The 23,240-nt window shown below is 42.8% G+C and overlaps 1 protein-coding gene across 1 annotated transcript in view; it reads left to right on the plus strand.

Annotated features, from left to right (window-relative positions):
• Nucleotides 1–1,202: 1,202 nt before the first annotated feature.
• TMEM212 (transmembrane protein 212) overlaps nucleotides 1,203–23,240 on the plus strand; it is a 32,781-nt gene continuing 10,743 nt past the window's right edge. Inside the window, exons 1-3 of the mRNA XM_087861374.1 lie at nucleotides 1,203–1,361; nucleotides 9,682–9,741; nucleotides 10,939–11,333. Coding sequence (XP_087717500.1) covers nucleotides 1,203–1,361; nucleotides 9,682–9,741; nucleotides 10,939–11,333 — 614 coding nt within the window. The remainder of the gene's footprint in view (nucleotides 1,362–9,681; nucleotides 9,742–10,938; nucleotides 11,334–23,240) is intronic.

Genomic DNA, 23,240 nt, shown 5'->3' on the forward strand with positions numbered 1-23,240 from the left:
GGCTCATTTACTTTTCTCAATCACCACCTGGTGAGATAAACACTAATTTTATTCCCATATGAAGAAACAGACCTAGAAAGCGAAGTGGCTTGCCCTTGCCCAGGGACACATACCTGGCAGATAATGGATCCTCCGTCTCATGCCAAAATCCATGTTCTAAACCACTGCATTTCCATCCATAAAATTATTTTTCATCATCTCATTTAAGGGAAAGGCATTTATATTGAATAGGAAAATTATTCAGATATCTTCAGAAAGTGGTCTGTGTTTCCAAGATTTTATCTTAGAAGAGACAAACATGTCCTATTAGTCAAAAGCAAATATGTACCACTTCCTCAAATGCGTGAGAAATTAAGAAATGAACTTTTACAGTCGCTTACATGTACAGGAGCCCAACATCCAAAACTTGAATTATGATTTAAGAATGATTGGAGGTCCGAATTTTATGCAGCTAATAATTACTCCTCAAAGTTTATTTCACAACTACGTACATGTCCATCTTTGTCCTCTACCTGATATTTGAATTAACTGTAAAATAAGGTAAAGCTGGTTTCATGAAAACAAGCCAGAACTCCATAATGAAGCCTATGCCTCTTTGGGAATGGAACCGTGTCAAAAATCTTTATCAAAAATTCAAAACTAATTGTCGTAGAATTGAATTTTGAAAGATGGGGAGAGGTCTTGTTTTTGCTCTAAATCATTTAAATTCCATGTAATGAAAAGTGATCAGAGTGCTTATTTTTACTTTGTTTTGTGGGAAATTGTGCTGGGAATGTGGATCTATTGTGCACAAAGGATGTTGGCTTTAGGCTGCAGCCACCAGGCGGGTTGAGTTGAGAAACAATGAGCTCAGTCAGCAAGCCTTTGAGTCTGATTAAGCCCGGAAGTGGGCGCTCACCACGACAGGGCAGAATGAAGGGAATGGAGGCCGTAGTCCAAAACAAGGAACGACTTCTCTCTCTCTCTCTCTCTCTTAGTAAACTAGTATTAGAATTTATCCTATCAAATTTATGTCAAGGATTATTTCATTACATGTTATTATCTTTGGTGAAACAAATAGAAGCTTGTTTCCAAGTAGATCAACAGTCCACATGTGTCATGGCTACCGTCTCTAAGACACTTCTGTTTACTGAGGCCTCACATACCCTCATGTTTTGGTAACAAAACATCTTTGAGATCGAGGACCCAAGTCACAGAAGAAAATGCAGAGCCTATACCAGGCTGCTGGCCGGATTCTCATTTCCCTGGGGATTCTCAGTGTGTTCTCTGGAGTTATCGCTTTCTTCCCTGTCTTTTCTTGCAAGATTTGGTTCACAGGATGGAGTGTCTGGATTGCTTGTCCCATCTGGAATGGAGCTTTGGTAGGAAAATGTTTGATTACGTATATTGAGAGAATAAAGAAAGAAGGGAGGGAGAGAAGGAAAAGAATAGCCCGTCCTTTCTAGGTTTTCTAACAATACAGAGAAATCCAAATTCTAAGGAAATGAGAATTTACCGTAGAACATTGATTTCCATTAGTTGCCTCTTAAAAGTAGGATCTTTCTTAATACCATTTTATCATATATACCATCATGTGTACTATAATGAAATGCTGTTCAAGAAATTCTTAAAAAGTTATTTTAATCTTCTCACCTTGGTATTCTCTTTTGTGAAATCTGAATTTATAAAAAATGTAAACCATAAAAAATAATGTAAAAATGGAGAACAAAGTAAAATAATTTTCAGACTAATGCTTTCACTGGAAACACCGAGGTGTGTCGACATGATCCAAAGATTTGCAAGCCCCAAATCTTAGTTCTCCCACATTTGTCCTTGCATGCACCTGTTTGCACTGAAAGTCATTCTAGAAGTTGGGTGATGTACCTCTCGAACGTCGCAGGTCATTAGGAAAGGGTGCATGGGCCCAGTACAAGCCCGCGCTCCACGTCTGCTGATTGAATGACTGCACAAATGAAGGGTTGCACTGGTACCCCAGCTCTGGGGGTCAAAGAAATGAACACATCTAGCCCTGCGAATGCATGTCTTCCATGGTGGTGTGGTTTAAGAGGAGTTACAGAGGCTTGCAACAAATCCTTCTCTCATTGCTTCCTGCGATGCCAGACATTCACCACTGGAGACTAGAGAATTTTGACTTTAAAGGCCTTTTGATCTTTAGCAGTTTTCTATTAAAACGTAGCCACTCTTGAGAGAGGCAATATCTTAAGTCTTAAAAAAAAAAAATTCAACTTTAGCTGGAATATCACCTAGAACATACCATTTTAATCTATTTATCAAATAAATATGTATTGATAGCCTACTGCATGCTTGAGTTACGATGGAAAAAAACAAACAAACAAGGTCTCAATTGTTAAAAAAAAACAAAAACAAAAAAACTCCATCTAGTGGGTTCAAGGATCTCAAGAAGATGGGAGAAAGCAGAATGGTGGGAGTGTGGAACTGAACAAGGAAAGGGTGGGATGGTGTTTTCTTTTTTCTTTTCTTTTCGAATACGTTCTTTTACATCTGCCTCCCCAGTCTTGCCCATCTGCTCTTTCCGCCATCTCCTGCCTGAAGCCATACGTTCATTCAAAGAAATATTTATTAAACATCTACTGAATGCAAAGATGACAGTTACATTGATTCAAGCCGCTGCCACACTTTTCACTGATCACCCAGAGTAAGAAAAACATTTCACATCAGGACCTACAATGTACGTAAATACATCTATATAATTCTCTCTAGGTAAATAGGTTGATTTGGATACATACATATAACTAAATCTATATAACAAAAGTTTCATAAAACAATATTTAGCTTTCTATGTGAAATGAATTCTGGCATTTTCTATTCTATTAATTTCTTTTAATTCTGATTTCAGAACTGACCCAAAGTTTAAAACCACAATTCTAGTCCAACACTGTATCCCTTTTTAAAAATTCTTTGTTTAGCCCTGCTATCATAGAATATTCAACAGACACTGAGATTTGATTAGAATCAAAAATTATTGAATGTAGGCTTGTTCTATGCCAATATCTGTTTTATCAGTTAGACCCAGAGAAATGACGAGATCTGTGTCCAGCATATAGCTAGTTGGTGGCTATTTGATTCCGAGATTGACACATGCGGAATTGGAATCCAAAAGGTAGGACTGGGGCAATGGGGCCTATGTTCAAGTCCAGATTCTGACATTCTTGGTATATGGCAAGAGCTGGACCCTCACTCAGCTAGTTCTTCATTGCTTTTACCTAGAGCACAAGGAATTTTGCAGGTAAAGAGAGTCTGTGTGACACTATCTAACCCTAAGATGGTCAGTGAGAACGACCAAATTTGAACAAAGCTTGTATAATAAAGAGCTTTGCCAATTTTAAAGCTCTACACACATGCTAGTTAATATCATGCCCTTTGTTTGTGCTGTGAAGGAGGAAACCTACCCTCCAGGTGCAGGGAGGGTACCCTTCACATGGGGACTTCATTTCCTGCTCTCAGGGAGACAGAGGAGAGTAAGTGTTCTTGCACCAGCTGTTTCTTAAATAACTTTAATTCAAAATAATCAATATGCCAAAGTTGCATATTTGGGGGCCACCTGCCCTGAATCCCATCAGTGCCCAATCTCTGTCCAAACCCTTCCTTCCTAATCTCTTGCCATCTGCTCACTTTCCCATTCCATCCCCTGATGAGCAGCCGAGTTCCCCATCCTGTTACCTTCCAGAACCTCATCTCCTGCCACTCTTCCCTTAGGTCATTCCATCCCCCTAGCCATCACACTGGCTCCTTGTTATGTTCAAATATTCCAAGGTGTGTTATTTGCCTCAGGGCCTTTGCACTGTCTGTTTTCTGCCCTAAGCCTCTTCCCACACATGGCTTGTTCCCTAACTTCCTTTAATTTTTGAAGACATGTCACTTTCTCCTTGATGCTTTCCTTCATTACCCTCATTATTCTACTTAAAATTGTAAATTTCCCTCACACCTGGCATCCCCAATTTCTCATTCCCGGTTCTGTTCTTTTCCCCATGGCCCTTGTTACCATCTAATATACTATATAATGTACTTATTTATTGTTTGTTTGTATGCCTCCCAAAAAAAGGTATATATTATGCAAGGGTGGGGATTTTTTTTTTCTTTTTGTTTACTGCTGGACCTCCAGCACTCGGAACAGAGTGAGTCACATACTAGGTGTTCAATAAATATTGTTCAATAAATACGGTTGAGTAAGTGAATGAGTCCCATGCTCTGGTGGTACAAAATTTTCACACCATTGAACTCTGATTAGGTTGCAAGGACTAAAAGTCAAGCTGGTATTGATACTAAAGCAGGGGGAAAAATCCTCATGAGAAGGAAAGCAATAAGAATGCTCACTCTTTCAGTGATGTCTAAGTTTGGAACAATGTGATTTTTTTCTTTTTCCTAGTGAGTTTCCTAGCGAACCACAGCTCTATCTCATCAGGGTCAACTTCAAAAGGTCTCTGATTCATTCCACAACCTTCTACCAGTCACTTTTGTTTGTTTTGTTTTTAAAGATTTATTTATTTATTTATTTATTTATTTATTTATTTATTTATTTATTTGAGAGAGGGAGAGAGAGAGAGAGCATGGAGGGCGGGGCAGAGGGAGAGAGAGAGAGAGAGAGAGAATCCCAAGCAGACTCCCTGCTGAGCTCAGGGTCAATGCAGGGCTCCATCTCACACCCTGAGATCATGACCTGAGCCAAAATCAAGAGTCGGACGCTTAACCAACTGAGCCACCCTGGCGTCCCTACCAGTCACTTCTTAACTTGCCTGCAGAGTGAATCTTCCTCTGGTGGAAAGACAATTTGTACATTTCAATCATATTGATATTTCCTTTTGCAAAAGGCTCCATATCTCTTTTGAGACTTACAAAAGATAGATTTTTATGAATGATACAGAACTTTGTATTTGTTCAGCGCTTTCATTCCAGACTTTCTAAATTCTTTGCAAATATCAGTCCTCAGACTCTCCTAACTCTCTTCTGACAGCCACATGATAAGCAGATTTCCTCTAATTTCTGAACTAGGTTATTTAAAGGCATCAGCTGCTAGAAAGTATGCAGCAGAGAGATCACAGTGCCTTAAGGACTGGGCTCTACTTGGCTCCTGGAGAACGTGGCTTGGCAACTCCGGTGAGTTAGTTAATGGCAAGTGGAGTGCTGCACCCAGAATCCTGCCTGGAGACAAGACCTTAGGAGAAAGGCCCCAGTGTCCTCCTCAGTCAGAGAAGGCACTTGATTATACCATCACTTGAGCCTCTTACAGCTTCAACAGTCCTATGATTTCCAAACACCTGATGGCCAATTTTCCACTTGAATATTCTAAACTTCTTTTTTTTTTAAAGAGTTTTATTTATTTGAGAGAGACAGTGGCGGGGGGGAGCACAAAGGGAGAGGGAGAAGAAGACTCCCCGCTGAGCAGGGAGCCTGATACGGGGCTCGATCCCAGGACCCCGAGATCATGACTTGAGTTGAAGGCAGACGCTTAAATAACTGAGCCCTCCAGGTGCCCCTAGAGATCCCAAGCTTCTTTAAGCTCAGCTTGTCCCCTCCAAATCATCTCATCACCAAAAGCAATGATTTCGTCTCCTGACTTTCCTGGCTCTGAACCCAATTTCAAACTCTAGAGTGACTTTTGACTCAATCCTTCCCACCAAACTAGTGCTTCTCAAACTGTAATGTGCATATGTATCACCCTGGGGATCTTGGTTAAATGTATAAAGCTTGGTTCAGGCCTGAGACTCTGCCTGTCTCACAAGTTTCCAAGGGATGCCAATTGGTTCTAGGACTGTGCTCTGGGCAACGGTGCCCTAAACCAACCTACCCTTGGCCCCACTCCTACCCCACTGCATCCAGTCCATTGCCAGCTAACTTTTATTTTTCCTGTGAAGCATATCCCTATGCACGCTTTCCTCTCATTCTCAGTGTGCACCACCTCCCCCTCAACTCCTTATCACTTCCCACCCCCACCCAGGTTTTATGCCTACATAACTTCAATAGCCAAACTGTGGGAACCCATTCATGAATGAGTTATAAAACCAATCTATTGGGTAGCTAGCGGCATTTATAAAACATGGATAGGATAGGATAGGATAGGATAGGATAGGATAGGATAGAATCAGACTGTATCTCACATAGTAACAGTATTATGATTTTGGTTAGATATAAAAATATTTATAACCTGGCCATGATGCAAAATATATTTCTTGCTATGGATAGAGGTTTAAATAAAAGATCGGAGAGGGGGGGTGCCTGGCTGGCTCTGTCTGTGGAACGTGCGACTCTTCATCTCGGGGTTGTGGGTTCGAGCTCCACATTGGGCGTAGAGATTACTTTATAAAGGTGAAACCTTGAAAAAAATAATAGTAAAGAAAAAGATTTGTTTCAAGTTCCTACAGAGACACCTAGACCTCCCTGCATCCCGACCCAAATGCACGTGCTCACAGGCTCCTCTTTCTGTCAGTAAGGCTCCTTCTTTAAGAGCCTTCAGTGTCACTTCATCGTCCAAAGTCCAGATATGTTAGCCTGATTTTCCAGGCCTTTCTCAACCTGGCCTCACGTGGCTTTCAAGCCTGATTTCCTACTCACTTGTGCCCAGAACCAGCCCTGCCCCCCATCTGGGCCCCTGTCGCACTGTCCCCCAAGCCTGCCTGCTGTGTTCCCACCTTTGCACGTGTCACTCACTCAGACTGCCCAGACTGCCCCTTCCTCAGCCACCTCCCACTGGAATCACATCCACCCTCCAAACCGGCTTCGGCTCCTGTTTCCCCCAGGGTGCTTTCATCAGCGATCTTTCCCGCGGAAGTGGTATCTTGTCACTGGGCTCTTCTCACACGGAAGGCACTCACTCGTCTTGCCTCATTCGGTGGACGCTCTTCTAGGTGCATGACTTTCCCATCTGGACTGTAAATCCCGAGGACAGTTGGCATCGTTACATCTATAATCATTACTTGGTGAGCTCGCTCATCTGATTCAGCCTCTCGGTGCCTCGTTTGAAAAGTAGGAGGACATCTCCATCATCATAAGGATTACATGAGTTAACACGTGTAAAGTGTTTAGTGTAGTGCTTGGCATACAGTCAGCGCTTATAGATGTTAATTGTTATGATGCCGTCTGTACAGTGCCTATCACACCCCTTGTTCGTAGTAGACCCACAATAGATGTTTGTAAGTGAATACATTAGTGCATATTAAAATGATTCCTCTAAAAGTTTCTATTTCTGTTGTGACTGTTCCCCACTTCCTTCAATTCATCAGCTTCTGGGAACTGAGTCCTTTACGTGGGCTTTAAAGATTCAGAGGGAGGGCTCACAAGCATCATGCAATCAGAGTGTTAGCAGCTACTCTTGCAAAACCCAAGTCAAGTCCCAGGAACTGCCCGGTGGAGCAGAAAGCTAGCCTGCCAGAAGCAGCGGAGGGAGGAGAGTGCAGGACGGGCCTTCTCTCCAGGCTCATACCTCCCCAGGCACCACCTCCTGGTCCTTCCTGAAACCTGACTGCCCTGCTTGCCTCTCAGACACTGCCTCTCCCATTTCCTTTTCCCTCTTCTCTTCCCTACCCTCAAAACTCTTCCTTTTACATTCTTTTCCCTCTCCCTCTCTAAGTATAAGGTTTTTAAAAAGAAAAGCGGGCCCCTGGGTGGCTCAGTCAGTTGAGTGTCAGACTCTTGGTTCTGGCTCAGGTCATCATCTGAAGGTGGTGACATGGAGCCCAGCATTCGGGCTCCGCGCGCAGCGGGGAGCCTGCCGGAGACTCTTTCTCCCTCTGCCCCCCCCCCCATATGTGTGCTCGTGCGCTCTGTCAAATAAATACATAATTTTTTAAAGAAAAAGAAAAGAAAGCAAGGAAAGGGAGGCTGTGACTCAGGGGACACCTCACCCTCTGTCTCACAGGCCCGGGGGGGGGGGCGCCCCAGGAAAGGTGGGTGTGCTCGCTCCTGAACCTCCCGCGTCCACAGGGTGGATTTCACAAGTTACTGAATGGCATTCATACACCAGCCGAGTCCATGAAAGATCTTTTCAAAGTTTTGTGTAAACAAAGCAAGATTCAAGCTGGCGGCTACCGCAGAAATAACAGGCCACTGCAAGGCTGCAGCATTTTTCAGCGTTCGAAAGGAGAGCAACGGTTCCTGCCAGAGTAGCTAAGGCAGCGTGCGTGCGGGCGTCTGCTAACGCCAGCTGTCTGCGCGCAGGCGCACCAGCAGCGACTGTCGCCTCTGCTTTTCTCCTGTTCGGGCCAGTGTTGCTGTCTCACACGGGCGTGACGCGCGCACTGACGGCGCCTTGCCTCTGAAAGCAAACACCGGCCCCGGCTCGGCATCGGGGCTCGGCTGCTCTTAGGAATTCGCCTGTTTTGGGGTGCTATATATGCTGGCTCGACCTCCGCAGGGTCCCTTGGAAACTTTCCTCTTGGAGAATCAAACCAACCTCTTTCGACTAGAGAAGGTTCTGTTTTTATCCACGGGAGTTTTATGCTATGGCAATGCCACGTCTGGAATTTCGGACTTAGCTATCCGAGAAGCCCGGGTGAACACACGTGTGTGAGCTTCCCCCCAGCCCTCCCCGCCCCCCGGCCACCAAATTCTCCAAGTCGGACATTCGAAATAAAATATGCCAGGAAAGGGAAAAGCTGGATCTCAAAAAAAAAAAAAAAAAAAAAAACCACCCGAAAAAATCAAAAACAACAGACCAGGCGGGACACCCCAAAAACCGTATTGCTAGAAACTGATTTTTCCCCACAAATTTGTTGATACTCTACATACAGTCATATTTGTTTCTCTGTCAAAAACCTAATTTGTAACTACTTTTAGTCCTGCCCTCATTCTGTATCTTGTTTCAGGCACATCTCTTCCTGGTTTTCTCTCTCAACCTCAAAACATTCCCCCACCAGGAACAAATGATTTATGGGCCAGGAAGACGCGGTTTCCAGGCTCAGTGACCACAAAGGTCTCCTTCATCAGACCCGGAGTGGAATCAAAGATGAGCCCAGAAATTTTTTTTTTTCATTATATATTGCTCAGTTCTGGTGATACCATTCCCTCCTTTGTTTAACTATTTTCATTCTGCACCTTCGGTCTTTTTCCCTTAGAGGAGACTAACAACAACAACAAAAACAACAAAACAAAAAAACCTCTTGAAACCTGGACACACTGCACCCAGAATGATTAACGTCCCACCACGCATTCACTCTAATTATAATCTTTGTTACTATTTGCATCCCACCAGCAGGCCAAGGCTGCAGAAGCTCGAAAGAAAAGCAGAAAGTAAAAGATAACGCTGTTGCTGGGTGGGTTTTCAGGGTTCTGTGGCATGTTTCCTTTCCGGTTCCTCCCATTTGTAATTTCAGCAATTTGTGAGAAAGATGAACGATAGACAATGAATCAAAATAAAACATATGGCAAGGGTTATAAAGCCAAGCTTTTATGCCAGTGACACCTTACAGTAGTGAGGGTTATAATTGTGATGGCAAAGGCAACACAGAAAATCAAAAAATGAGCTTGTATGAATCATGTCTTTATGACACTGATGGCTTCTTTGCCTCATTGTCATCCCAGATGAGGAGGAGATCAGAGCCATAAATCCATTTAGCCATTTGCTGTTCTTTCTAGTTCATAATAAAGTTGTCAAACCGTGAGACAGATTGAACTCTTTTCAGAGCTACCTTCTATCATAGATGTTATTTTCCCATTTTCCTCTCACAGGCCGTCAAGACTGGGATACTTCTGCTGTTGGCTCACAAACAGCGGACCAAGAGATACCTGGTAAATATGTAGACATGGAGGAGGATGGTTGAATAGATTTGAAGGTCAAATCTCTACCAGTTCAGGATGGAACATGGGGAACGTGATTTCCAATTATCATTGAATTCTGTCTGATTGATGTCTTACTCTAATGGATTTCAGCGATAAACTAGGTTTTAAATGGATAATTTTTATCTGATTTCTTCTCCAAACACTTTCTACAAGTTCCTGTGATTATTCTAAATATGTAAGTGTTCCAGTTGGGAGAGGACACAACCAATACTGATGGGCCTGAACTTCACTTTGAATAAATGGATCTTTGTTTTCTTATTATTTATTTTTTTTATAATAATATTTTTTATTATATTATGTTAGTCACCATACAGTACATCCCTGGTTTCCGATGTAAGGCTCGATGATTCATTAGTTGTGTATAACACCCAGTGCACCATGCAATATGTGCCCTCCTTACTACCCATCACCGGTCTATCCCAATCCCCACCCCTCTCCCCTCTGAGGCCCTCAGTTTGTTTCTCAGAGTCCATAGTCTCTCATGCTTCTGTAGGTTCCTCTGTTTTTAATCATGTATTTTTAAGGCTCACCTCCTCAGTTTGGGATCTCCTTCCAATGTCTCTGTTACTTCTCCCCCTAAAAAAGGATGCAAAGTCTATGATACCTTGCATTTCAATCGTATGGAGCCAAGTACTCCCACAGTATAGAAAGACTACCTTGATGTGATCATAGATTTAATGTACATGTGAATCTCGTGGGAGTCTGGTTAAAATGCCAAGTCTGATTCAGGAGATCTGGGTGAGGTGTGAGAGTCTACATTTCCAACAAACTTCCAGGGACGTCAGTGCTGCTGGACCACGGACCATGCCCTGATTAGCAAGGTACTAGGATAAGGCAAGGATTCTGTGTAATGTTTGTTTTTCCCAGCCCAGACTGGCTGTCAACACATGACAGAAGAAAAATAAACACATGTTTGTTGAATGGAATTCATTTCAATTTTGGCCCAGTTGGCTGATATGTTATTCTCCTATAGCGTAGATTCAGAAGGAGAACAAAGGGGCCTGAAAGAGAAAGTTGTAATGCATTTCTCCTTTGCTTCCCAGTAAAAGAGATTAATACCCGACGTCTCCTTCTTTCTTCATATTGCTGAGAAGCTTTTGAAGTATTCGTTCCCAAAGTAACAATTTGTTTTTGCTTTCTTTTCAGTGGGAAGCTAGCTTCACCTTTGTGATTGTAAGCATGATGGCATGTCCACTTCATTTTGCAGTAGCCTTGGAATCTGCTCTCCTTGGCCCATATTGCTTCTACTCATTTTCAGGGATAGCAGGGACCGGTTACCTCGGTTATGCAGTCGCCTTTCCTTTCCCATATGCAAACTTCCCATCAGCTTGTGTGGACCCGCCACACTATGAAGAGTACCACCTGACGCTTCAAGCCTTTGACCTCTGCCTGAGCTTTGCCATGCTCTGTGTGTCCCTGGCAGCATTCATCAAGCTTTCTGCAGGACTTATCTGGAAGAGACACTTACAGGTAAGTTTCCAGAAAGGGGGAACAAGTTCTTATTCCATCCGGAATGCTAAAATGGAAAGTCTGCCAGATTTGTATTTAATCTGCCTCTCTTATTTATCACTGTATCTTGTATAACCAAAATTTTCCCACCCTTTCTACCTTTGCCCCAGCAGAGAGGCTGATATAACATCAAATTTAGCTTTCTAACTTTTTCCCAGATGGTTAAGAATAATATTGATAATACGATAGTAATAGAAATATGAACTGAATGTTTACTGTCAGTGTTCTTCCCATTTTCTAAGATAGTAGACTGAGCTTAAAGGGTTTATGTAACTTGTCCAAGGTCACACAGCTAGTGAGCAGTAGGGTCAGATTCAGAACCCAGAACTCTTTCTCTCAACAGGCCAGATTTATCCTGGGCCCCCTTGTCACACACCTTGTACGCTCTCTCCTCCGTTAGATCATTAAGATGCATGGTTCCAGCCTCCAGGACGGTTAGGACAGAACCACTGGGAGTGATTTCTGATTCCAAATTCCTATGCCTGATGCTGGGTCACTCCATTGTGAGTTGAACAGCCTCCTCCTGGAAAGAGATCTTTCCCACAACAAACTCCGATACTGGCTTTATGATTCCAGTTAGTATTATACGAAGGTCAGGTGAATTGGGGTTATGTTAGCCAATTTTTTTTCCAGTTTGATCCCATCAACACAAATCAGCAAAGCTAGAAGACAAGAACTTGGCTCTCTCAATGCCTTTTGTGGTCAGTCTTGTCCTCTTCCACTTCTGCATAAGTCTGCAAAGGAAATCCTGTACATTCTTAGGAACAGAGTGGATTTTACAAGGACGCCTACTGAGAATTGAGGCTAGCTGACTAAAATTACCTCCCCTGCTGTACTGCCAGTGCATCTAGAAGTTTAGAATTTGAGATTTCTCCCTTTTAGGGACCATCCAACTTCCTAGAGCCCTTTGTTCAAAGGAACATAAACCCAGGAGAATCACACATTAAAGCATTGGCTACCCATAACCTCTTGGCCTGAACAGCTAATCAGACATCTGGCTGCCATCTTGGGCATGACACCCAATGTTTAACACTGAATGGAGGGCAGAGAGAAAAGAATGAAAAGATATCTGCAGAGCCTGGTAATTCAGCCTCATGGAAACCCAATAGTGAGGCTACCTAAAGTGCCTGGAAAGAGAAAAAATTAATTGAAAACAGAGCAAAGTTCCCCAGCTTCAGAATTTTGCCTTTGCCCATCTTGCTCAGAGTAGTTTCTTGGTGTGTGATTTCTAAACTAGCTGTAGGACCCAACACAACTACAACATGTTTCTCAAAGTGGATCAATGACAGCAGAATCACCATGGTTCTTGTTAAACCATATTTCTGGCTTCCGTCCTGGCCCATTCTTAGGGCAGAAACTCTGGGGTTAAAGGCAGGGGATACACATTTTTAACACATGCCCCAAGAGATTCTGGTGAAAATTCTCTTCCTAGCACAGGATTCTCTTAATGTAACTTCTGGACAGAATCTCAATTTTCCCATCTGCATAAAATGCAACGCTAGTTTGGGTGAGAGTTCTCAATAAATTTAATAAGCAGCAAAACTTCAGTGAGCATTTTTGGATGACTTGACACAACTTAATCCATAATGATGGCAGATCATGTTTCATTAGCAAGGCTGAGTGGCTGACATAACGGGACATGAGTTTCTGTATTAATAAATACGCCATTGCCCCCTGAGCCCACAAGGAGCACATGTAGCTTGAACAAACCTTTGTTACCATGTGGGACACCTCAGTGGCTCAGTCGGTTGTCTGACTCTTGATTTCAGCTCAGGTCATGATCTCAGGGTTGTGGGAGAGAGCACCACGTCAGGCTCTGTGCTTGACATGGAGTCTGCTTGAGATTCTCTCTCTTCCCCTCTGCCCCTGCCCCCACTTGTGCTCTCTCTATCTCTCTCTTTCTGTCTCTCCCTCTCAAAATAAATAAATAAAATCTTTAAAAAAAAACACCTTCATTACCATGTTAGCATGTAGAAATCTCAGCTTTTTGAGGCACAATTTCCAGCAGTGAAATAATGTATTGTTTGTCAAAATTCTAGAAAACACATAACTTTTTTAGAAGAAATGGCAAATCACTTGTTAGGATATAGAATCCTACAGGGTGATTCTGCATTTAATGAGCCTCCATATAGTTATATTGTTAGGTTCCCTTCATGCTGAAAGAGATAAGTAATATTTTTATTTTTTAAATATTTTATTTAAATTCAATTTAGTTAACACACACTGTATCATTAGTTTCAGAGGTAGGATTCAGTGATTCATCATTTAATGATTCATCGTTAAAATCATTTTGCATCCCAGTCAGCTCGAGCTGTTATAAGTAAATACCATAGACATGGCGGCTTAACCGACACATTTGTGTCTCTCAGTGCTGGAGGCTGGAAGCCCAAGATCAAGGTACCAGTATGGTCGGTCTTTGGTCTATGGTCTTCTCTTCCTGGCATGTGGACAGTCACCTCCCTGTGTCCTCACATGGTCCTTCCTGTGCCTGCTCCTGGACTGAGAAGATCTCTGTCCTCTTCTTATAAGGGCAGTAATCCCATCATGGGGGGTCTCATCCTCATGACCTCATTTAAACTTAATTGTCTCCCAAATCACTTACCTTCAGAGACCATCCCAGTGGGGATTAGGGCTTTAACATGCAATTGGGGAGGGAGACACTAACAGTTGATAGCGTCTCATGGAAGGTCACACAGTGTTGGTGTGTGAGCATGTGGTCAGTTGGTACCCAACCAAAACCACAGTGAGAAATGCTTGAAAGAGACATAAAGAGTGTGATGATTTGGATAAAAGCATTATACGAGCGCTACAGACCGAATGTTTGTGTCTTTGCAAAATTCCCTAGCCCCTGCTGTGATGATATTAAGAGGTGGGGCCTTTGGGAGATAATTAGGTTTAGCGAGGTCAGAAGGGTAGAGCTCCCGTGATGGGATTAGCTTCCATGATGCTCTTATAAGAAGATGAGGAGGCCAGAGTTGTCTCTCTCCGCCATGGAAGGAGACAGCCAGAAGGTGGCCATCTGCCAAATAGGAAGAGGGCTCTCCCCAGACGATGAATCTGCTGACACCTTGATCTTGGCCATACAGGCACTAGAACCGTGAGAAATGGTTGTTGTTAAGGCACCCAGCCTATGGTATCCGTGATAGCAGCCCAGGCTAAGACCGCGAGCCCTTCCAGATTTCCAGAGCCTCATGGGAAGAGGTGGAACTGGAAAAGGAATAGGAGCCCCCCTTGTGTGGCTCTGTGCAGCACGCTCAAGTGACCCTGTCGGCTTAGGACTCAGTGCAGGGGGCAAAGGGGCACCACATAGGATTAAGTCGAGAAACTAAAACGCAAAACAACCATAGCCGAAATTGTCTACATTCTTGGTCCAGTAAGTAATAAAGGGACGGGAAAGGAAAGAATTGGGACACCAGACGCGCCGCAGCTGTCCCCTGCAGCTACTCTGCCCCTCCTCCGACGAATGGAACGGCTCCGTCTGTTTTCCTTTCATTATTCATTGTTATGTTTGGGGTTTTGCTTTTTTTTTTTTTTTAATGAAAGGGGAAAGAAAATATTTTCCCCCTTATCATGTGATACAGTGGTTTTCTTCCTTTCCTTTTTTTTTCAATGAATTGGGAAATATTTAGTTCCCATAACAGATGTAGGTAAACCCTTTAAACAGTTCAAAAACATAGGAGGACAGAATATTTACCAGCGGAACAGCCTCTTCCTCCAAACAAAAGACAAATTTGCGGAAATACACTGGCCCCAAATCTTCCAGCAAATGTACCCTGTATCATTAGCAGTAGAAATGTGTTTTGAAACAAATTCATCTCTGACTCTCATTCTAAAGGTCTGAGACCTCATGTGGGGCTTTAGCAAGGTCTCTCTGGTGCTTCTGGGAACTAAATCCCCACGGGGAGATTCAAGTAAACCTCAAGCAGGACCACACAACAGTCAGCATCCACTGTATTTCTTCCTCACAAGTTCCTTTATGTGGTCTCCTCGAAGTGGTCAACAGAAAAATCAGAATCCAGAAAGATAATTGCGGTTCGGGGCATTAGCATTGCCTTCAGCTCATGATGTCGTCTGGAGTAATGATGGTGGTGACATGAGCCTGCGGAGGGCAGCGTAATTGTGGGGACTATTTATTGGGCAGTGAATACTTGTCGGGGCTTCACCTCCTTCATTCCTCACTGCCCTGCAAAGCTCATCAGCCCCGTTTTCATGGAGGACAACATTGAGCTGGTCAGGGGGAGTCAGGATTCGCTCCCAGGCTCAAAGGGTCCGGAGGCCAGGCCCTCACTGCTGGCCCACACCTCATAGGCGGTGTTTCTTCAGTTTTACAGGATCCAAGTGGCTTTGCATAGGCATGCGTTTTGTGGACAGTCTTTCTTATGTTTCTCACAGACAAAAAATTAGAAATGGAAGGTATTTTTTTTCCAGAATCTTTTCATTTCATTTAATCAGTGAGACCACACCAAGGATGATAGCAACGTAGGAAGAGAGGAAATGAGACCAAAGTGTCTACCGTGATGTGTTAAAATAAGCTTGGCATTTCGTCAGAACAGAAGCAATAGGTGAGGAGGGAAGTGGACAACTGCTTCTTGTCAGTTTTTACTTATAATCATTGTGCTCATCAGCATATTTTCCTTTTGACGTTCAGCCGGCTTAATCTTTTAATATAAAATGTCCTGCTGGGTTTTTTCCCCCTGCTCCTTACTTTTAATCTAAAATGGTATTGTTATGGGACGCCTGGGTGGCTCAGTCGGTTAAGCGGCTGCCTTTGGCTCAGGTCATTATCTCAGCGTCCTGGGATCGAGTCCAGCATCAGGCTCTCCACTCAGCAAGGACTCAGCTTCTTCCTCTCACTCTCCCCTGTGTTCTCTCTCTCTCAAATAAATAAATAAAATCTTTAAAAAAAAACACACACTGAAGGAATTTTGGCTTTATAAAAGGGCAGAAACTTAAGTAGAAATCAGAAGCCTCCATTCTCTATAATCCTATAAATTCAGTTTCAACAAAGAAAACTGAATTAATACTAGTGAATATTTCAGAATGGCCATGATGGTGCTAATATGTGAACACAAACCATTTAGGAAAGTAACTATGTTGGTGGGACTCTTCTCACTGTATTAATTAACCAGGAGAACATGCAGTGGTTGTTACTGGGTGTTACAGGGTTCATTCCCCCAGGAAAGAGAGAGAAACAGACGAAGTCATTAGGGTCAAACACAACGAAGGCTGTGAGGGGTGAGGAATGACACAATGTCACTTCCCCTCCCAGACTGGCCCTACAAGCCGGGGGCTGTGGACAAGGCCGCGGTTCACCCCTGCGTGCGTCCGTAGTTGCAAACTTGAGCCTCCTCATCTAAGACCGCAGGGCTTGGCCAGGCACATCCAAAAAGCTTTCCAGCTCTGCTGCAGTCTGTGATTTTCGTTCTTTCTTTTCTTTCCTTCTTTCTTTCTTTCTTTCTTTCTTTCTTTCTTTCTTTCTTTCTTTCTTTTCTTCCTTCCTTCCTTCCTTCCTTCCTTCCTTTCTTTCTTTCTTTCTTTCTTTCTTTCTTTCTTTCTTTCTTTCTTTCTTTTTCTTCCTTTCTTTTTTTCTTTCTGATTTTATTTATTTATTTGCAAGAGCACACGAGTAGGGGGAAGGATAGAGGGAGAGGGAGAAGCAGGCTCCTCACTGAGCAGGGAGCCCAACTTGGGGCTCAATCCCAGGACCCTGAGATCATGACCTGAGCCCATGTCAGATGTTTAACTGACTGAGCCACTCAGGGGCTTCTCAGTCTGTGGTTTTCAAATAAAACTTTATTCCACTGGAGAAGATTAACATTCAGAAGGGAGGACTGTTAGTAGCAAGGAGTGGCTCTTTACTTGTCCTAAGCCTTACCAGTACGTCCCTGGGGTACATCACACTGCCTTTACTCTGCTAGCTCAAGAAGCAATATATGCCAACAATATTACTCAAACGAGACGAGTATGAGAATTGTTACAGATACACGGATCACTTGAATCATTTTAGAAAAACCATTTTCTTTGCTCAGTAGTCAATCTATTGGGGTGCCTGGGTGACTCAGTGGGTTAAGCATCGCACTCTTGATTTTGGCTCAGGTCATGATCTCAGGGTCATGAGATCAAGCCCCACAAAGGGCTCTGCATTTGGCATGGAGCCTTCTTAAGATTCTGTCTCTCCTTCTCCCTTTGCCATTCCCCACTTGCACTCTCTCTCTCTCTCTCTCAAAAAAAAAAAAAAATCAATCTCATATCAAACCAACCAGAATTATCTTGTTGGTTGTCTTTCTTTTTTAATTATTTGAGTATAACTGACATACAGTGTTATATTAATTTTAGGTGTATGATATAAGGATTCAACAATTCTATACATTTCTCAGTGTTCAGCAAGAAAATGTACTCTTTGTACTCTTGTCCCCCTATATCTATTTTACCCACTCCACCACCCACCCCCCTCTGGCAGCCACCAGTTTGTTCTGTGCTTAAGGGTCTGTTTTTTTCATTTGTCTCATTTTTTTGTTTCTTCTGTTTCTTAAATCCAACATATGAGTGATATTGATGGTATTTGTCTTTCTCTGATTGACCTATTTCCCTTAGCATTACATTCTCTAGATCCATCTGTGTTGTTGCAGAACTTACCATTGTATTTCTAAATAAGTGACGAACTTAAAACTCCAGTTTATTTGCACAAATATTGTTCCAAATGTTTTTTTCTCTTGTTTCATATAATTAACCTAGTGTCATGGATGAGAAAGAAAGCTGCTACTTAAAGCAATAGAATTACTAGGTACTGGCTGGTAATTCGTACCTATTTGACAAGAGGAATATCTCGTGTTCACTAGTATGTGACTTTCCTCTTGTCATGTGTTGAGCAATATGCCTCCAAAGCCCTAAATACAACATTCATTACTTATACTTGCCTCTCAACATTTACTGAGCATATATTATGTGCCAGATACTGTGCTAAAGGCTAAAGGTGGAGACAGACATAGCCTGGTCCTCCACTGACTTATAGGAACCGAGGGGAATTGTCACCTGGGCCAGGAGGACCAAGAGCCCAGATGAGGAATAATGAGGTTTGAATTAGATAGTGCTAGTGGGCATGGAGAAGAGGTGATGCATTTGAGAGATATTTAGAAGGTAGAATCAGAGGCGCCTGGGTGGCTCAGTTGGTTAAGCATCTACCTTCAGCTCAGGTCATGATCCCAGGGTCCTGGGATGGAGTCCCACATCTGGCTCCCTGCTCAGCGGGGAGTCTGCTTTTCCCTCTGTTCCTGCGCCCCTTCCCCCTGTTCCTGCTCTCTCTCTCTCTCGCATGTGCACGTGTGTGCAAAAATAGATAAATACAATCTTTAAAAAAAAACAGAAGGTAGAATCAACAGGACTTAGTAGCAGTTAGCATGTGGGACAAGGAAGGAGCCCAGGGAACTATAAAGGGGTTTCTTGACCAAGACAAGACAGAATGATTGGATTTAATGTGTGAGTCCTACTCTTGTCACTTAAGGTTAATTCAGTTTCACATCTCATCATTAATAAAAAGCCGTTTTAAGAACCTAATAGAAGGCATTAAGACGATTTCTGCCTGGGATTCTAGCCAATGAGGTACGGAAGCTTGCCACAGGACACTCCACGGCTTCAGATACAAATGAAGCTTTGCTTTGAGTCCATAACAAGCCTAGTTCATAACAAGAGCACGTGCTATAAGACAGTTTCGATCTAGGCTACATTTAACAGCTTATCTCTCCTTTTCTTCTCCTGATGCTCCCATGGCGAAGATTGTCAACGAACACCTGTACATAGCCAAGCCCAATGGAGTCTTTTCGATCTGTGTTTTCCTTGACCTCTCCACAGCCTTTGAAACTATTGACCACTTTCTTCATGAAATCCTCTCCCCTTTGACTTCCACCCACCATTTGCTTTGGTTTTCTTCCTTTTCCAAGGCTTTACCTCCTCAGCCTATCTGAAGGCTCCTTTGCTCTGCTCACTCCTTAAAGGCTGGTGGCCTCAGTTATCACCTTTGGGCTGATACCCCACACATCCATATTTGCAGCCCAGTCCCTTCTCCTGCTCTATTGAGCTCTACATTGGACTATTTTCTGGATACTCTCCTGGGTGTCCTACAGACACATCAATCTCAAGACGTTTATAATGGAGCTGATGATCTCCTTGTCCCCAACACCTGCTCATCTCCCTGCATCTCCAGCTCGATTGCCAGCACTCATGACACTCCGGACAAGCCTAACACCTAGAGTCACCCTCGACCTCTGACCCCTGAGTGGATCACCATATCCTGGCAATAGCACCTCTTAAATATTTATTCCCTGTGTCCCCCTTTCTCTGTATGACTGGGATGGCCCTGGTTCAGCTCTCCATCTTCTCTCCCTCAGATAGCTTTGTTTCCAATCTCGTCTTTCTTAAGAAGTATCCTCCACACAGGCTCTGGAATGAGCTCTCTCAAGTCCAAATCTGCTCTTATTACTCTCCTGTGGAGTAATAGTAATAGTATAAGTAATAAATATTATTTTATACTAATAGTATAAGTAATAAATATTATCTCATTATATCCTTATGTGGCTCCCCTTAACACTCAAGACACAGCCAAGCTCCTTCATGTGACATTCATGTGTGCGCAGCTCCTCTCCAAGAATATGGACTAAGGTGAGCAGAAAAGGTGCGACTGGGAGTGTGGGGGTCAAAAGAGTAGCAGAGTGGCAGGCTGCAATACTAGATGTCACTCTTATGGCTTCCTAGCCATAGCTAAAATCTTACATAAATGTCTATGTCAGGAATGTTTCAAATTTAAAAACAATTCACACATCGTAGGGGAATATTTACTGTGGTCATGGAATCCAAGAAGAATCTGCAGGAAGGGAAACAGAGGAAAAGTCGATTTGAATTTCCATACCAAGGAATGGTGCCTTATTGAAGACGCATTGGGTTCAGCATTATTTATGACACATGGAGAACCTGATATGCCATGGTACGTTCGAAGTCAGACGGTTTGAGGTATAATCGTTTCCTTCATCACCTACCACCGAGCAGGCTTGAGCAAATCAATATTGAACCTCTTTGCACCTAAGAGACAAAATGTACCTCACATGTTGCCATATGAAATGGCATAATGACTAGTGAGAGCCTTACACAGGCTTGACACTTGATAGTTGCTCAAGAAATGCTTGCTTTCTTCCCCTTACTTCTAATCAAATTTAAATTCTTGGCTCTCATTTGAAGATTTTAGAAAGTACCCTTTAACCCTCTGTTAATTTTCTTTTTTTTTTTTTTTTTTTTTTTTTTTTTTTTTTTTTTTTTTTTTTTTTTTTTTTTAAAGATTTTATTTATTTATTCGACAGAGATAGAGACAGCCAGCGAGAGAGGGAACACAAGCAGGGGGAGTGGGAGAGGAAGAAGCAGGCTCATAGCGGAGGAGCCTGACGTGGGGCTCGATCCCCTAACGCTGGGATCACGTCCTGAGCCGGAGGCAGACGCTTAACCGCTGTGCCACCCAGGCGCCCCCCTCTGTTAATTTTCAAAGAGCCCCAAACCAACCCAAACCAGACAAAACAAATAGCAAATGACCAAAAAGGATATTCAATGGAGAGATCCCTCACTTCCTTAGACAGTCCCTGCCCACAAAAGTAATGGTTCTTCTGAATTGCTTTATGCTTATGCCAGATATTTTATTACACATCTATTTCTTTTTTATATTTTTCTGCCATCCCCCTCCACCAACATCGCCAATATTGTTCTCTCTGGTGATTCCTCTTAAATCCTTAAATGGTACCATGTTGCTGTTACTTGAATCATCCTTCATTGGGTTCCTGTGACATAAAAAAGGCTAAATTAAATGTCAGAAGTGACACTCTATTTTCTTTGATAAATTGTAGAAATAAACACTACTTCATTTTTTTTCTTCCTAGGGTCAAAAGAATGGACAATAAATTTGAAGCAGTGTTCCTCTTAAATTTGTTATATTCGTGGCCATTATTTTGAGATATTTGCAAAATAATTTTATCCTCAAACTTTTTCCTCTAAGGTCTTATGAAATAAAAAATCGAGAGAATAGTTCATTGCAGCCCTTTTAGATTGTTAACCCCTCTTATTGTTTTTCTGATTTACCTGTTATGATTTTAAAAATGGAAATTTTATCATCATTGTCATAGAAATTTTAAAATCTGAAATATAAATTTGGAGTGAATGGATGTTTTCTTTAAATTCTTCTTGTCCCTGTGTGATGTTTTATTAAACTATAATCCTATATTCTTACCTACACTAAGGAACCATTTTTCTCAGCATTTCGTCATTGCCATTACCAAGGCAACTGTAGATCTTCCGGTACAATTAAAACATGAAATAGTGCCCGTAACGAGAAGGTCCTTCTGCAGGGGGAGAATGACCCTCCCTCCTGGGCTCTCTGTAGCTCATCTATGGCACTCATGACAGTTTAATAGTTAGAAGGGACCTTAGCTGTCCTCTGAGCCAACTTCTTGTCAAATGTCCCAAGATCTAAACGCCCCTGACAGCTGAACCATTCCCAAGAGGGAAACTCATTCAGCTGTTATGTGGCTTTAAAGGTAAAGCTAGGGTGCCCAGCTGGCTCAGTCGGTAGAGCATGAAACTCTTGATGTCAGGGTTGTGAGTTCAAGCCCCACGTTGTATGTAGAGATTACTCAAAAATAAAATCTTAAAAAAAAAAAAAATGTCAGAGGTCTTTCTTAATCTGGCCAGAGATTTACTTCTTATATTCTCGATGTCATATATTCTTTTTTTAAAAAGATTTATTTATTTATTTGAGAGAGAGAGAGAGAAAGAGGAAGGGCACAAGCCGGGGAGGGACAGAGGGAGAGGGAGAGAGAATTTCAAGCAGACTCCCCACTGAGCACAGAGCTCCACTTGGGGCTCGATCTCACGACCCTGAGATCATGACCTGAGACGAAATCAAGAGTCATCTGCCAACTGCCTGAGCCACCCAGGTGTCCCTCTATGTCATATATTCTTAAGAGTCTCTATGTCTCTATGCCTGCAACTCTTAATAATACAGCACATTGGTTCTCACATGTGATTCCCATGCCAGCAGCATCAACCTCACCCAGGAACTTGTATGAACTGGAAACTTGAGGGTTGGGTCCCAACAGTCTGTGTCAGGAAGCCCTCCTCCTGGTGATTCTGATGCATGCTAACGTTTGAGAAGCACCGGTGGAGGGTAGCAGAAAGGGGGTGAGACTTCAGAATGAGAAACATCTGGTTTCAAATCCTGGCCTTCTTTTGGGCTTAGGCAAGAGCCTCAGTCCCTCCCCGGTCTGATGGCACTGATGAAGATAGCTAACTCCCAGTCTTGCTGAGAGAATTCAATTTCACTATAGAGGTAAACCACACAGCAGAAAATCTAACACTATTTAAGCACAAAAATAGTGTCTAGTGTTCTTGATTCAACTCAGCACATTAGACGCCTTTGGATATCAGTCTCTATAGAGTCCATTCATTTGAGAATGCACAAGTACAGAATGAAAATTTCAGACATATCATGAAAACTGTGATATGTAGAGAAGCTTAATGACATGTTCCAGGACACACAGCTCAATCATTGGCGTCTGGAAGTCCTGTAGGTGCCACCCAGACCTCAACTCTTCAATCAACCCATGTTCATCTGTCACTTAATGAAGCTACAAGACGTCTAGTTCTGGGCCTGGTGATTACACAAGTAAGGATTTAAATTTTCTCAGTATACTGTCTGAATTCATTTTAACCTTACTGAAGCATTTCTCCCCAGTACTGAGTGCCTGGCTATTTACTTATTTACTTCCATTTTCCTTTCTCAGTTGTATGCCTCTCTGTTCTGAAAGGGTTTAAGGTGACCATCGGACATTCTGTCAAGAGTTGGCATTCCGGCTGCTACGGCACCAACCGTGGGACCAGCGAGGTGCAGTGATTGCTTCCCAGAACTT

Source organism: Ursus americanus, chromosome 4 (assembly GCF_024610735.1).
Source record: "Ursus americanus isolate L20-20 chromosome 4, mUrsAme1.1.p, whole genome shotgun sequence".
In the NCBI taxonomy this organism is placed as follows: domain Eukaryota; kingdom Metazoa; phylum Chordata; class Mammalia; order Carnivora; family Ursidae; genus Ursus; species Ursus americanus.